The sequence below is a fragment of the Xiphophorus hellerii genome, chromosome 1, assembly GCF_003331165.1.
Source record: "Xiphophorus hellerii strain 12219 chromosome 1, Xiphophorus_hellerii-4.1, whole genome shotgun sequence".
NCBI lineage: Eukaryota > Metazoa > Chordata > Actinopteri > Cyprinodontiformes > Poeciliidae > Xiphophorus > Xiphophorus hellerii.
In genome coordinates this window covers 1,527,647-1,542,251 of record NC_045672.1, presented here as the reverse complement: position 1 = coordinate 1,542,251, position 14,605 = coordinate 1,527,647, and the positions used below count along the sequence as shown (strand labels likewise).

Sequence of the window (14,605 nt, the reverse complement as noted above, 5' to 3'; positions counted from 1 at the left end):
TAGGTGGCTGAATGGCACAACAATCATAGCTCCACAAACACAAGTGTTGCTCTTGGAAAAAATTTGTAATATGCCTCCTTTTGACATGCAGTCACATTAAAAAGTGTGATTTATATCACTAACTGCTCACAATAACTGCATTTAAACATATTTTCAAATGTATGGGTTTTTATTGATACTCTTGATGAAAAATTATGAAATTAAAAATCTCAGCAATAGACAGCTTTGAGGGATTTTAAAGATCGTTAATTGATTCTTATTTTGATATCGATATCAAAATTCTTATCATGATAGGAAATTTATCACAGTAAATGATAAACGATGCTATAAATGCCCAGCCCTATGCCCAGTGCTTAGAAAAAATGTATCTTATAAATTTGGAAACGGGAGGTCAGGTCCTTAGTGGGTGCATGTCTAACGATTCCAAACAAACTCCTAACCTGTGTCGGACTTCAAACATTAACATGGGATTCACATCTGTCAAAGTGGAGAAGCAGAAACCAGGGTAGTCAGTGCTGCACCCCGTGTGGGTAGTAATTTGTGTCGCTGTGTTGCAGACAGAGGAAAGTGGATATCAGCACCCAGCGCGACAGATATATATATAGAGAGAGGGAGGGTAAATGTCAAACTTACCGACTGAAGGAAGAGCAGCGTCCGGACATAGTCCCGCTCTGTGTTGAGTATTTCGTTCAAAACGCAGAGCCGGAGCCGCTGCTGTCTGTCCGAGTCCTTCACGACGTGAACACCGTTCTCATGATGCCCCTCGTTCTCTTCCATGATGGAGAAAACAGGTCGAAATCTCTCAATAAAATAAAATAAATAGTTAAAAAACAAAACACACGTCTTCTGTTTGAAGTATCCGCACTCCTGACAGGAGAACTGGTTCAGTCCATCTCGCCGAAGGAAGTTCTCCAAAACCTCTCGCAGAGCTGTGATGCTCGACGCAACATAAGCAAGTAAAGTTCAGGCGAAAAGTAAGCAAACCAGAAGCAGAAAGAGAGAGAGAGAGCCTGGTGGTGAGGTCGCAACACCAGCTGAGTAGTGGAGAAAGAGAGGGGGAGCCACCGCTATGAGCTCTCAAACAAACACACAGCTGTATGTCTGTCTGCTGCTGCTGCGCCTTAGCTTCTACCTCTGAGGCAGCCGGGGAAACACAACAGGATAAATAAACTAGCGTCACACCCTGGTACCTCAACATTAAAACAACAAATTCACCGCGTACTTACCCTGGTGATTGGTAAAACAAATTATTAGTTAACTTTAACAACAACCGAAACAAAATTTGAAGTGTAAAAAAAACAACCCAACGAGAGAATACCTAAATATTTACTAAAATGTAAAAGAAAAAACCAAGTTACTGAAATCTTAGCAAGAATTAAGATCCGATTTTTGATACCAGGTTAAGGCAAACATTAATTGTTTAGACTTAAATATACCATTTAGTATGTCATTATATTTAAAATTTATGGAGAAAATGCTAAGACGTGTTAATTCTTTTTAAATTACTATGTAAATTGTAAACGTTGAGCTTGTCTGTAATAGTCATTACGTTTGGGATGGCCGCCTGGCCTAAAAAATTTAGGAGAAAAGCGCCCTCTGGTGGATTTAACTGACGGTGCATGTTTTTAGGCTGATACAGTACATAAAGAAGCCAGGGGAATGCAAATATATTTGCATAGCACATTTCAGCAACAACGCAAATCAATGTGCTTTACATGCTAAAAAAATTAAACAAAAGAGCAATTTCTCTTTTCTATGAACACATTGCAAATGCTTGTACATCCATGAAAGTGATGCATAAATCTCTGCTTTTTCCTACATTTTCAATTGCTTATGTTGATCAAAATGTATTACAGATCTTTGATGATTTGTCTCGATCTCCACAACATTTAAGAATAAGTTTGCTGCATAAATCTTAAATATGCAAATGCTTGAATAAGTTGTCATAAGTTGTCAAGCATATTTATATCCATTTCTGAGACCTTTTTCTAAATCTGTCCTGAAGTGATAAATTGCTTCCAGGTGAATCCCAAGTTTCTCCAATGTAGATAAATGTGTGAAACATCAGCTCAACCACTGAGCAACCAGTTTTCTGAAAAAGCTCAAAGTTAAATCTCTTGCACCATCAACAATGCTACATTTCTGTCAATGGAAGGATGAGAATTTGGATGGTGTCAGAACAGAAGATGAGACAGAGGAGACAGAGGATATGTTTGTTTCCATCACTCCTCCTCCACCATCATCCGGATATGGTTTAAAACCCACAACAGGATGCTGATGGACTTCCTCTCACCCTGCTTTCCATTACCTTACACCATTGAGGATTTATTTCTCTCAGCATGGAGATGGAAAGTATATAAAGACTGCACTGTTGTCTCTACTGCATGCACAGTTTTTACTTAAGGAGATGGTCTCATTCTCCCATTTTTTTATTTGTGTTCTGCTTATTGTATCACAATGACATGGTGTGTCAACAAATTACACTAAAGGAAATAAATGTGAATTTCATTATCTCTTGTCACTGATCTCCCAATTGTAGTTGACAAGAAAAATTGTAATATATTCAGGGTTTATGCAACACATACAAGGTTTATTCAATATATTAAAGGTTTATTTACTATAATCAAGATTTCATTAAGTATATTCCATGTTTAATCCATATATACAAGGTTTAGTCAACATATTCTGACTTTCATTCGATACATTCATCATTCGCTTAACATGTCCAGTGTAAGAGCCAGAAATGTCAGTTTGTAACATTGTTTATTATTGTGTATGCCTTTTGTATATTTAGAAGATTCTCTTTTTGTATGTTCTGTGGAAAAGGGCCATCTAGTGGAAGTTCTTGAAAATTCATATGAAAAGTGAAGAAACAAATAAGCAGCCATTACATCCAGAGTTCATTCAAAATATTCAAGGTTAATTCAAAATATTCAAACTTTCATTCAATATATTCAATGTTTATTCAATATTTGCAAGGTTTATTGAATAAGCCTTAAATATACTATATTAACCTTTCAATTTATTGAATGAAAGTGTGAATTTATTGAAAGTTAATTTATGGAATGAATCTTGAATATATTAAATAAACACCGAATATATATTTCATTCAATATATTTAATGTTCACTTAATATAAGCAAGGTTTATGCAATATAAAATAATGACCAAAGACTTCCTCTCACCCTACTCTCACACTAGTCCCTAACCTTAACACAAAAGGAATTTTGGATTTTTCCACAAGATGTTTTATACAAAAAAAATTACTTTTGGCAAAAATTTACTTATTTATTATTTTAAAAAGATGACAATATTCAAGGTTCAATCAATATATTCAAGGTTTATTCAAAATATCTAAAGTAGAAATGCAAAGAATTAATTGATTTAGATTAACTGTTAATAGTTTATTAGATTAAATTAGTTCAAATTAATTCTATTTTCCTATTCTGTAACCTAAAAGTTTCCTTTGCTTTGCTTTAATCGTAAGTAATATAACATATACAGTATATATACAGTATATATATATATATATATATATATATATATATGTATATATATATATATATATATATATGTTCATACACAAGTTGAACACAAGTTGATTGATGTTGCAAGTAATTTAAATATGACTAAATGTAAAATAAATATTTAAAATGACAAGCATGGATATGGAAATATGTTCATATAAATATATATAAATCTAGAAGGTCCAGAGAAAGCACTCAAATTTATTTTTGGGTTTAAGAATGTCAGTCAACATTTGATACATACTTTGTAATTAATCAATTGATAATGTGCATCTAGAGTCCTGCTAATGACCTTATAATTTGATCGTCTCAAGGCTGCAGGACACCGGTCTTCGAGGACTGCAGCTAGAGACAGTGGCCATTCTCTTCACATTTCTGTCAACAGGAAATGTGAATTGGGTATTTAGCATACCGAATTGGAATACATGAATGATTTTTTTGTTTGTTTTTTTTACCCCTCCAGGGGGTCTTTTGTGGGCTCTAGTGTCCCTTATATGACAGTGGGCTGACAGGAAACAGGGAAGGAGAGGGGGGAAGACATGCGGCAAATGTCGTCGGGTCCGGGAGTCGAACCTGCGACGGCCGCGTCGAGGACTCAAGGCCTCCAAATACGGGTCGCGCTAACCCCTACGCCACCACGGCACGCCCATGAATGTTTTTTTTAAAGGAAAAACCGGAGAACCCGACGAAAACCTAACCTGTAAGAAGAATCCAGATATAAAAAGCCAGGCTGGGATTTTGACTTTGATGCCCTGACCTTTCTAAATTTAGTTTGATCCTTCCATCCATCCATCCATCCATCCATCTACAAACACCCTACGGAGGAAACTCATTTCGGCCTCTTGTATCCGCAATCTTGTTCTTTCAATCATGGCCCAAAGCTTGTGACCATAAGTGAGGGTGGGAACGTAGATGGACCAGCAAATCAAGAGATTCGCCTTTTGACTCAGCTCTCTCTTCATCATGACAGAGCAGTAAAGAGTATGCATCACTGTAGACGTTGCACCAAGCTGTCCATCGATCTCCCGCTCCATTTTTCCCTCATTCGTGAACAAGATTGTGAGAGACTGAAATTCCTCCACTTTGGGCTGGACCTCTTTCAAACACCTGTTGGTGGAAGAATGAAGGGAACAGATGGAAGACAAATGAACAGCAATGGAGATCAATAAAGGAATGAGCTTGAAACTAACATAAAAAATAAACAGAAACGAAAACTCTGATCTGCAATCCAACTGCACTATACCTGCATTATTCCTGAATTTAGTAATTGTGAGATTGTGTTTATGGTCTGTAATCTAATGGCAGGTCAAGATCCTCTCTATTTTAGGAAGCAAAAAATATCTGTGAGTGTTGAAGTGATCTTCTCAGTTGAACTCATTTTGCGTGTCATGGGAAAGTGCTTTCTTAAATATTTCAATATGGCATCCTGAAGAGGATGGCCATCTAGTGACGTTGCAGCCTTCCACAGATCTCTAGTTGAGCCAAACTGATTTTTCAGATCACGGTAAAGGTCTGTAACAAAGACATTAACTTTGTCATTGTCCTTACTGACTTCAAAGTCTGCGATTTCCTGTATGATCTCCACTGACAGATAAGACAAGATTCTCTTCATGTCTGTAGTACTCACTGGCCCACCGTTTTTCTCCCAGCAGTTCAAAAATGCTCTCATTGCAAAGCATTTCATACATTCCTCCAGATCGTTCTTCTTTTGTTCTGTGGTTTCATTTATCTCTGGAATTGGAATGATCGTGATTTCTTCAACAAATCTGACATACCTAGTCCCTGGTGCTGTAGGCGATGAATCAATCAGGGAGTCAGTTTCAGCTTTTACAGGATATTCAGGCTGCTCTTTGAATTCTCTTCCAATGGTTGGGATAGAGTCCTTCTCAGTTCCTGGAGACATGGGTTTGGGGATTTGGGTCTCATATGTTTGTCCAACGAGATCATTGATCTCCGAGAGCACATTGGACACCCTGTCACTCTCACTTATGCGATTTATTTCCTCATTTTTGAGCCAAAGAAATATGTTTTGGAGAAATCTCCTCACCTCGTCTTCTGTTCTGGCATAAAATATTTCAGGGCAAATTTCTGTTTGGCCAGAAATGTCACTTATTTTCTCGCTAGAGAGGACAGACTCTGAAAGGTTTTCGGGGGGAACAGGAAGGTTATAATGATGGCTACTGGTGATATCAGTATATAATTTATCTGTCAGTTCCTTGGAAAACTGCTTGATCTTGTCATTCAACTGTGGGTTTTTCATGAATTCTTCACACAGTCTGTCAATTTGAGGTTTGATGGACTGAAAATCCAGCTTAGGAATTTGGTCTGTTTTCATCCCTGATGAATCTTCAGGGACACATCCAGGAAACATGAGGCGAGCCAATGTGTTTGACATATATACATCTTGCTTCAGTTTCACCACATTTGTGTCACTTGAGTCCTTGAATGAGATCTCCAAAGAAGATGCCAAGGTGGCGAACTGATCCTTTGCAAATCTGGAAAATTGTGGTTTTTTGACTATTTCTTCTTTTCCAGCAGGATCAGTTTTGCCCTTTGACCGGAAAAGGTTTCTGATATCACCAACAATCTTTTTCAAATTAAAATGAGGAGCACATGAACAACTTGGATCTTTCTGTCCAACCGAACCTTCAGCCTTACAGTAATGAAGGTCGTCAATAATCGTTTTGCTAATTCCATCTGCAACCTTGTTTACTTCTAAATGATCTAGGCAAAAATCTGCATCATCTTCTGCACCTTTCGAATCGCCTGCATCATCAGAATATTTCTCTATGATTTCAGCAATGCTCTCGCTAACTGAGGCCACAGAATAGAGAGATTTCACACTAGGAGAAACGCTTCTCTCTGTAAGGTCAAAGGCAGTCTCTGCTTCTGCTGGAGACACACCCGAGGTTCGCTTTTTTGTGAACGCACTCCAATATCTTTCGATGCATCTTGAGCTGACTCTGTTTATGTGTTTGCGAAGACACTGAACTGCATTGGAAACCATTTTGTTGAAATTTCTCAGGTTAGAAATGCAACCACTTGCAAACACTGCTGGTTCTGCAGGAAAACTAGAGGTTCTCTTGATGCCATTTGCAATGGACGTTACTTTTTCAGAGACCTCCTGTTCCATCAATGAGTTCAACTCCATGCTGCTCTCACAGACTTCTTCTGGTGGAGACACCTCGAGGACAATGGCCATTTCTGTTGAAATCATGTTGGTCAAATGCACACTGATGTTTTCATCTGGCATTTTAGTCTTCATGGACTTCGTCATACAATCTTCCAATATTGGCACAAGGACGGTCAGTGAATTTTCCACACATTGTTGAAAAATGTTGGTAAGTATGTCAGCCATGACGGCTGTTATATGTGAATCCCTCAGACCTTGTGAAAGCAAGGTCCACTGTGCTGATGTTAAAGTGTTCAGGCGGGGCAATATGATGTCCTCCAGGTTGTCAATGGAAATGTGGATGCTTCTGTTCATTTGCCCGTTTGACTCTTCCATTTTTCAACGGGTTTTTTTCTTCAAAGTTTTCCGTAAAGAAACGACGTTCTGCTCACTGCGGCTTCTCCTCTTGGCATTAAGTTTACTTAAAACTAAACCGTAGCAGTAAGCTGCCTTTGATACTGGTTCACGTCATAATCCATTATGACGTAGCCATCCCCCGCGCGAACCTTATTGCACGCCTACGCATATGCGCATGCGTATTAGACATGACTTGTAAACTATCTCCAGAGTACAGCCAGTTTACATTATGCGCCATTTTTACTGTATTTATGTAATGTTATTGTGACACATTGTCTCAATGTTTGTAACCCCATCGCAGTGGTCATATTACACTGTATCTTTTTATACTATTATGTATTTTGAGTCTCAAAAAACTTCTACAATAAAAAAGGTCAAGGTCTCAAAAGCACGTGGTATACATAGGTCTGTAACCATAGAAACCTAAGCAGAGTCTATCCACCTTATTCCTGAGAGTCTTACTAGGGAAACGATTATTTGTCTTACTTCTGGCGCCCACCGGAAGTAACAGTATTTCACTGTAATTTGTATTATTTTTTGCTAATCTATATTCATGATAGAAGTTACATCTCTCTTTATACAGCATTTAGTTAAACTTATTCACGGACACACAGCAGAGAGCTGCTCAGCACACAGGATCGTAATTGTGAGTTTAATCACGGGGAGCGACAGGAACACGATCATTACGTTTTGTAACTAACTGAATGACCGTAAATTAGCAGCGCTTCTAGCAGCTCGTTTCGCTGAAGAACTGACAGTAATAAAGAAGAGAAGCTGGTCAAAGTTCTGAGCTGCCGTTCTGAGCCGACAGTGTAAAATACCAGAACTACATAATATTAGTTTCTTGTAATGTGAATTTTATTTTTCGCTTGTATTTAAAAAAATAATAAAGTTCATGATCTAAGTCTTTATCATTATGTTTGGGCCAGGAAAATTTTTTATAAGACAAAATAAAATATCTGGGTTCATTTAGTCCATCACAACCAGAATCTCGAGGTTCTCTGTTGCTGAGTGTCGCTGCAAATCAGCGGAGAAATGACCACAGCTGTTGCGCTCCAGACCATAATAGGGAGAATCTCCCCACTGGACTACTAGAACCGAATCACACATTAACCTGTTATAGAGAGCAACTTGCCACTGGAAAGTGTCTGCCCTTGCGAAGCTTGGGTAACTGTTGTACTGTTCGTGGCTGTACTTTAATAATCAGACCAAGTTTAATTTGTGGCATCAACAGGTGTGTCTTGAACATGCTCCCAAAACAAAAGCGGTAGTTTTCATCGCCTACCGACAGATAAGGAAACAAAAAGAATTTGGCTAAACATTCTAAACTTGAACAGAGAACCCAAAATGCTTTATGTGTACCCATTTCATAGTGTGGATAGAAAGCGAAGGGAAGAAAACCCGCATTTGCATCCAAAGCAACTGAGTCAGTGAAGTAGCTAAATATGCGAGTACGGGTTATTTGAGGCCATTTCTTCAAGTCGCCATGCCTCCCAGTATTAGCTGTAGGTAGCGGTAAAACAATATTGCCACTTGTAAACTGTGATAGCTGGAGTTCCCACATATTTTATAGCCTAAAACTTCTGTGGAAAGCCGGTTAGCGAGTTCCTAACATGTAAACAAATGGCGGTTCCGGTTAGCGGCGGAAGTCGCGCTAACAAATCACGCAAAGCCTCATGGGGGCTCGGAATAAGGTGGATAAAAGCTGTAATTTAAAATATTAAATTACAGCTTTTATACAGATTCTGTGATTAATTATCAAAAAGCATCTATGCGTTAGTCTATATTATGAACCAATAAACCAAATGCTAAAGTTAGCCTACCTGCTAAAGTTCTCCAGTTTCCTCCCCTATGGAAGCTCATTAGGGCTTTATGTGAGACGGATCCCCGAGTTTCGGTAGTTCTGCCCGGCAGAAATAACTGCATTTTTGATTAAAGTACGCCTGCTGGTAAACCATTCACATTAAAGTCTAAAATGATTACATATTTTTTTTAAGACTGCAGAATCTCATTTAGCAGCTCCTGAGCAACAGATGTGAATTTCTAAATGATTTTACTGATCTATATTGTGTTTAGTGATAAATCTTCAGTCACTTCCAAACTCAGCACTGTTTATGTTCAGCATCTAGCAAAGTTCTAATTTTTTGAATATTAACTATTTTCTGCTGCAGCATCTTTGAATAATGTATTTTTCCTATGAAGAATAATCACTAAAACTTTGTGGATTGCATTAGTACTTACCTCGTTATACTCCAATACCTCTAAATAAAAGCAGTGCCACCAACTGCCATCAGAAGTTAAAATAATCGGCAAATGTGTGTAGTTTAAGCAGGGTTTTAATGCAGTTGTTCTGTTAGTCCCAGGTCTCAGCGGAAGCTGCTCTGCTCAGAAGAGACCATAAATCTGGGTGACAGCAGTAGGAGCTCCTCGATGAATCACTGGTTTGATTCCCGCCTTGTCATTTGTGTCTTTGGGCAACACATCTCAACCTTGCTTCTGTCAGCCTGCCACAGGGCAGCCATAGTTACAGTCCAGTAGCTTTCCATCATCAGCTTGTGAATGAGCCCTTTGTGATTTCCACTGGAGATATACAGTAAATGTCTATAAATACAGTTTATTAAAATCACCATTAAAAACCAATGACAGACCATGCTGTAAGAAAATGTCCAACCTGAGCTACAATGGAATGATACAGATCAAAGGACATCCATATGTTTTAATGGCCAAGTCAAAGTCCAGACCTGAATACAGTTGAGCATACATGGAAAGACTGCACTGTTCTCAAAACTAAACTTCTAATCAAACTAAGCTTTGGCAAAGTGTAAGTAAACATGGTTTAATGTCTACAGAAAACAAGTTGGGTGTTTTGGAGTGGCCTAATCAAAGCCCAGACCTCAATCCCATAGATATATAGTAGGTCTTGAAAGGGGCTTTAAAAATATCGACTAATACAGTTACATTACTGTCATCTACAACATTTAGATTTTGATACAGAATAAAACTGGAATAAAGACCCACATAATGGACTAACAGTTTTAAAATGGTTTTTTGGCAATATGCACACTTATAACCATGAAAAATATATGGCTTCTTTTTTATGACCAAACATATTTTTGTGTAATTTGTTTATAGGATAGCAGAGTGTCCTAGTGTCAAAGCCTACTTTCAGCCAGCTGTCTGGCAGTGTGCAGCAACAGGTGAAGACCAAAGCAGAAAATTGACTTTTCTTCAATCACACAAGAACAGAATCCAACATTAGGACTGGGCGAAATTAAAAGGTCAATAATAGTTTTAATTGATGCATGTTACATTCAAACCCATCGCATTCCTCCCACACATAACTGCAGACGTAAATACATTTTTTTCCCTCCATCGTCTCCGCTGAGGAACACTACAGACAACTTGTGAATGCCTTAGGCTATCATATATTTACAAATCTTCCACTTCTATACATCGCAAGTTCTTAAATACAGTCCAACAACAGAGGAGTAACAGGAACATGTGACTGATTGTATGCAGTTTCTTCGAAGCATATTTAATGAACTTTCCTTCCAGAAAAGGCGTGTGCATACAGCACTGTCATAAAAAGTGAGCCACAATTAGACATGATAGGTTAAAAACTCCACAAAGCCTCTTCATTCATATTTCACAAGATAAAACTCTTCCTTCAGCAGGGATTTTCTTTCAAAATGCAAAAAAGTACAAAAAGACATGTAAGGTAACAAAAAAAATAGTTAAAATGTGCTCAGTGCATTAAGACTTTCCAATATATATCAAAAAGAAACTAAGAGGTGTTTTGCCCTGTTCCATCTTTGTGATAAATAAAAGTCACATTATTACAGGCAGACAGTCAGAGGGCATTAATCAAAACCAAGATACAGTGAGAAAATACGAGTGAAACATAAAGCAAAAATTAAAGTTCGACGTACGTTTGTGTAGGCCAAAACTTCAAACTTAACAGAAATTAGATTTTTTTTTAAAGTGTTTTCAAAGAAATACAGCTTAAATCAGCAAATCTGACCAAGTTTATACAGCATGGTGCAGAAATCTTAAGCCTTTTTACACACATAGGCTGACTCAAGATGTGTGCACTGTTCATCATCAAACTGTGAGCTACGGCGAGCGCTTTGGCTGGAGAAACCATCATACGGATGTTGTTTAGAAGAGACACACTGTGCAATGTTTCAGTTTGGTATCTGCAGCGACTTCACACCTAAACCAGATCTGAGGTTGGCCTAAGCTTAGCTCTGCAAACATCAAGGCCAAACCCAGGAGCTCTATCAGTAAACTTCAGCACTACTGAGAAACTAACGGCGTTTTGTTGACAGATTCTGAAGGAAAAAAAAAAGAAATGATAATTTAAAAAAAAAAATTTAGTCTTGAGATTTCATTCATTTAAAGTGACAACTTTCAATTTTTAATGCCACGTTCAGAACTCTTAAGAGGTCCCTGACCTCATGTAGTGTCGACTGACTGGCTGAACGAGCAAAAAGAAATGGCCGCGCACACACATTACTGGCAGCTGTGTGACAGGAGAGCCATGCTTGAAGCACAGGGGGCATCAAAAATGACATTTGCATTCAGTAAAACAACACAAGAAAATGGGAGGAAACCGATGGACAGACCAAAGGCCAAACGTGAGGTTTGCATGAGGAAGACTGTAGCTGACGCTAGCAAAAAATAAGATGTGGATAGTTAGTGGTGAGATAAGATTATGGGTCAACCTTAGCTTCTTTGTCTTGCAAAAACACAGTCATGTCGATTAAACGTTTTTATCCTTGGCAAAAGTCCAAACAGAAAAATGTTTTGATTGATGATGAAAAACAGATTTGGGCACAATTTCATGTTACTAAACCCCATAAAATCATGTAATAATCACAAAGGTGTAAAGAATGTTTTGTACAAGTTCAGAAAGGCCAACATTGTTAGTGACGTATTGCATTAAAGACCAAGCAAACCTTTTCTTTGCTGCAAAGCCTGAACCTAAACACGAACAGAGACAGTGACTATTAGACTCTCCATCATTCAGAGCCAGGGTGAGTGGCTGGAATACAGAAATGTTGGTGTTTCTCCCTCACCTTGGCATGGTTTCTGACACTTTGATCTCAGAGTCAAAGGCAAACAGTGTTGATATATGTATTCATATAAATAACAAAATAGTACAGTATAAATATAAAGATTTTGTGTGTGCGTGTTTGTGAATGTATGTGTGAACGCAGCTGTATGTTGTGTAGAGGTTCAGGGTAAGAGTGTGTGTGAGCCAGTGTTAGGACAGGATGGAGGGAGTGGGGTTAGAGGTGAGGCTTTCCATCTCCGACCTCGTGGAAGAGGGATGTGTAGAACTCAGGTTCCAGTTGTTTGTTGCGGTAGCGCTGCACAATTTCAGTGATTTTCTGTTTTCGCCTCACATGCGGCGGGTTGTACAAGTCGCTCTCCAGGCGCTTCCGTCGGCACACGTTGATCACCGTCTGACGCACGAGAAACCCTGAAAGGCAGACCCAAAGGAAAGAAAAACTAAGTCACAATTTTGTCACATCAAAATTCTATTTTTCCATTAGCTTTTAAAGTTTTATACACATCTGAGGAAACTGTAGAAACCACAAAAGCTCAGGTGGGACAAATGCCATTGAAAGACTTAAAATCCAACTTTTAAAGTCAAATATATCCACAAATGTATGTCATCAATGTTAAAGGGCACCTATGATTTTTATTTCTCATACTTCCATTTGGGTCTCAACTGCTTCCAAAAACAACCAACAAGAAAAAAACACCACCCAGATGGTTTTTTGGAAATAAACTTGTGTTTTTTGGTGTCTGGAAAATTAAACATTTCAAAAACCTCCTGATTGTTGAGTCACACTGCACCGTTACCTAGCAACCACAGCCAAGCTGGTTGTTGACTTACTATTCAGAAACCACTGGCTGCATTCTTGTTGGTTGCTCAGCAGGCTCCACCTCTGCTTGTCAAAGATGTACAGCTGTATAATTGTGCATCTGTTTGCAGCAGTTTTCATATTTGAGTTGAAAGTTGAGTTGAGGGGGCGTGGCCAGCAGATTTACAGTGACAGGAGGCTCTAAAACAGCTCAGAATAAACTAAAGTCTCATTATCTAAGAATGATTTGGAGCAAGAACAATGTACATACAACACATGTAGTGAACATGTGTTGTATGTCCCATAGAACTGCCCTAACATTTTCATGGAAGCATAATAGGTCACCTTTAAAAACAACTAAACATACAGTTTACAGTAGTCAGCCATCACATGTTGGCCGGTCACAGCCCCTTGCCACAGTGTTACCTAGAGCCCGGCGGCTGACCACCATGCCGTCCACCAGGGGGATCACCATGCCAAATTTGCCCACAGCTCCGTGCAGCCGGATCCGGAAGAGTCCCGTCTTCAACGGGTGAATGAAGATCAGAGGAACGTCCTTTTCCAACAGCCCTGACCTGGAGCAAAGACCAGGAAGGAGTATGTTTAAAAAATACACATGCGATGGTCATCTTTGATTATTTATTTGTAAAATATATTTAAAATGTCTTCGCTTAATTCTAAAATGGGCAAAATGATTGAAAAACGGCAGTGAAGTTGGTTTAAGATTGCCTCTTCATAGTGCTATTAGATGAGTTGCGTCTCCATGAAGAATACAAAGTTCATACAACAAAACAAATCATTTAAAAGAGACCACTGTTGCAATCTAACACAAAAAACATAATGCAGAACAAGCATATCTATTGAGAATGAGGAATATTTCAACTAAAAGACAAAATACCTATGAAATAAGGATGAAGGACAAAAAAATAATAATAAAAAGATTGAAGCAGACAAAAAATTACTTTTACTTTTGCTTGCATGTAAAGCCTTTTTACATTTGGCTTGTTTGCACCAACATGTCCCAGGTTCACCAGAAAGCGTGTTGAAATACATGTTGGTCTCCAACTTAGCTTAACTTTAATCTACACAAAGATTAAATGTGTAATTTGTGACTCGTTCACCTGTTTTCAGACCGATGCTTTTCTCTACTCCTAGAGTTCGTGCAGGTTCCACCAACTCGAATTTAAGACTTTTTAAGACCATTATGAATGAAATTTAATACCTCTATCATGACAGAAATGGAGAGAAGAAAATCACATATATGTTCTCTACAGCTTCAACCTCCGTATTGCCATACTTGCTAAACGTGATAGCTAGCTAGTAATAATACATTAGAACCTAGCGGTAGCCTCACCACCTCGAGTCACACAATGCAGACATCTGTGTGCAACTCAAACCTTTGTCTGACAGAAAAATTTTGAAAGAAAAAAATTTACAGAATATGTGATTAAATATTTTTGCCATGACAAAATTTAAGACCTGTGATCAATGTGTTTAAGGTAAATTTTTTAATGAATATAAAACAGTTTTAATGCATTAATTTTAGATAAATTAATTTAAGATTATAAAAATGTGCAGATATCCTGTTCAAATATGACAGATTAATTTTTTAACCTTTTTTTGTTTTGACTTTATGCACAAAGTTCAAAGCAGCAGAATTGATTCTAAACTCACACA

At 38.1% G+C, this 14,605-nt stretch overlaps 2 protein-coding genes across 16 annotated transcripts in view; both read right to left on the bottom strand.

Annotated features, from left to right (window-relative positions):
- prex1 (phosphatidylinositol-3,4,5-trisphosphate-dependent Rac exchange factor 1) overlaps positions 1-1,155 on the bottom strand; it is a 100,467-nt gene extending 99,312 nt beyond the window's left edge. Inside the window, exon 1 of one of the 3 annotated variants that reach the window (XM_032568388.1) lies at positions 634-1,155. In XM_032568388.1, the coding sequence (XP_032424279.1) occupies positions 634-777 (144 nt within the window). In that variant the 5' untranslated portion in view covers positions 778-1,155. The remainder of the gene's footprint in view (positions 1-633) is intronic. The other 2 variants (XM_032568357.1, XM_032568366.1) reach the window with 2 other exon arrangements.
- A 9,167-nt stretch (positions 1,156-10,322) lies between these two features.
- Positions 10,323-14,605, bottom strand: part of LOC116723393 (ral GTPase-activating protein subunit beta) — a 28,869-nt gene continuing 24,586 nt past the window's right edge. For 12 of the 13 annotated variants that reach the window (XM_032568249.1, XM_032568242.1, XM_032568258.1 and 9 more), the window contains 2 exons: positions 13,355-13,503; positions 10,323-12,540 (listed from right to left, as the gene is read on the bottom strand). In XM_032568249.1, coding sequence (XP_032424140.1) covers positions 12,347-12,540; positions 13,355-13,503 — 343 coding nt within the window. In that variant the 3' untranslated portion in view covers positions 10,323-12,346. The remainder of the gene's footprint in view (positions 12,541-13,354; positions 13,504-14,605) is intronic. The other variant, XM_032568317.1, reaches the window with a different exon arrangement.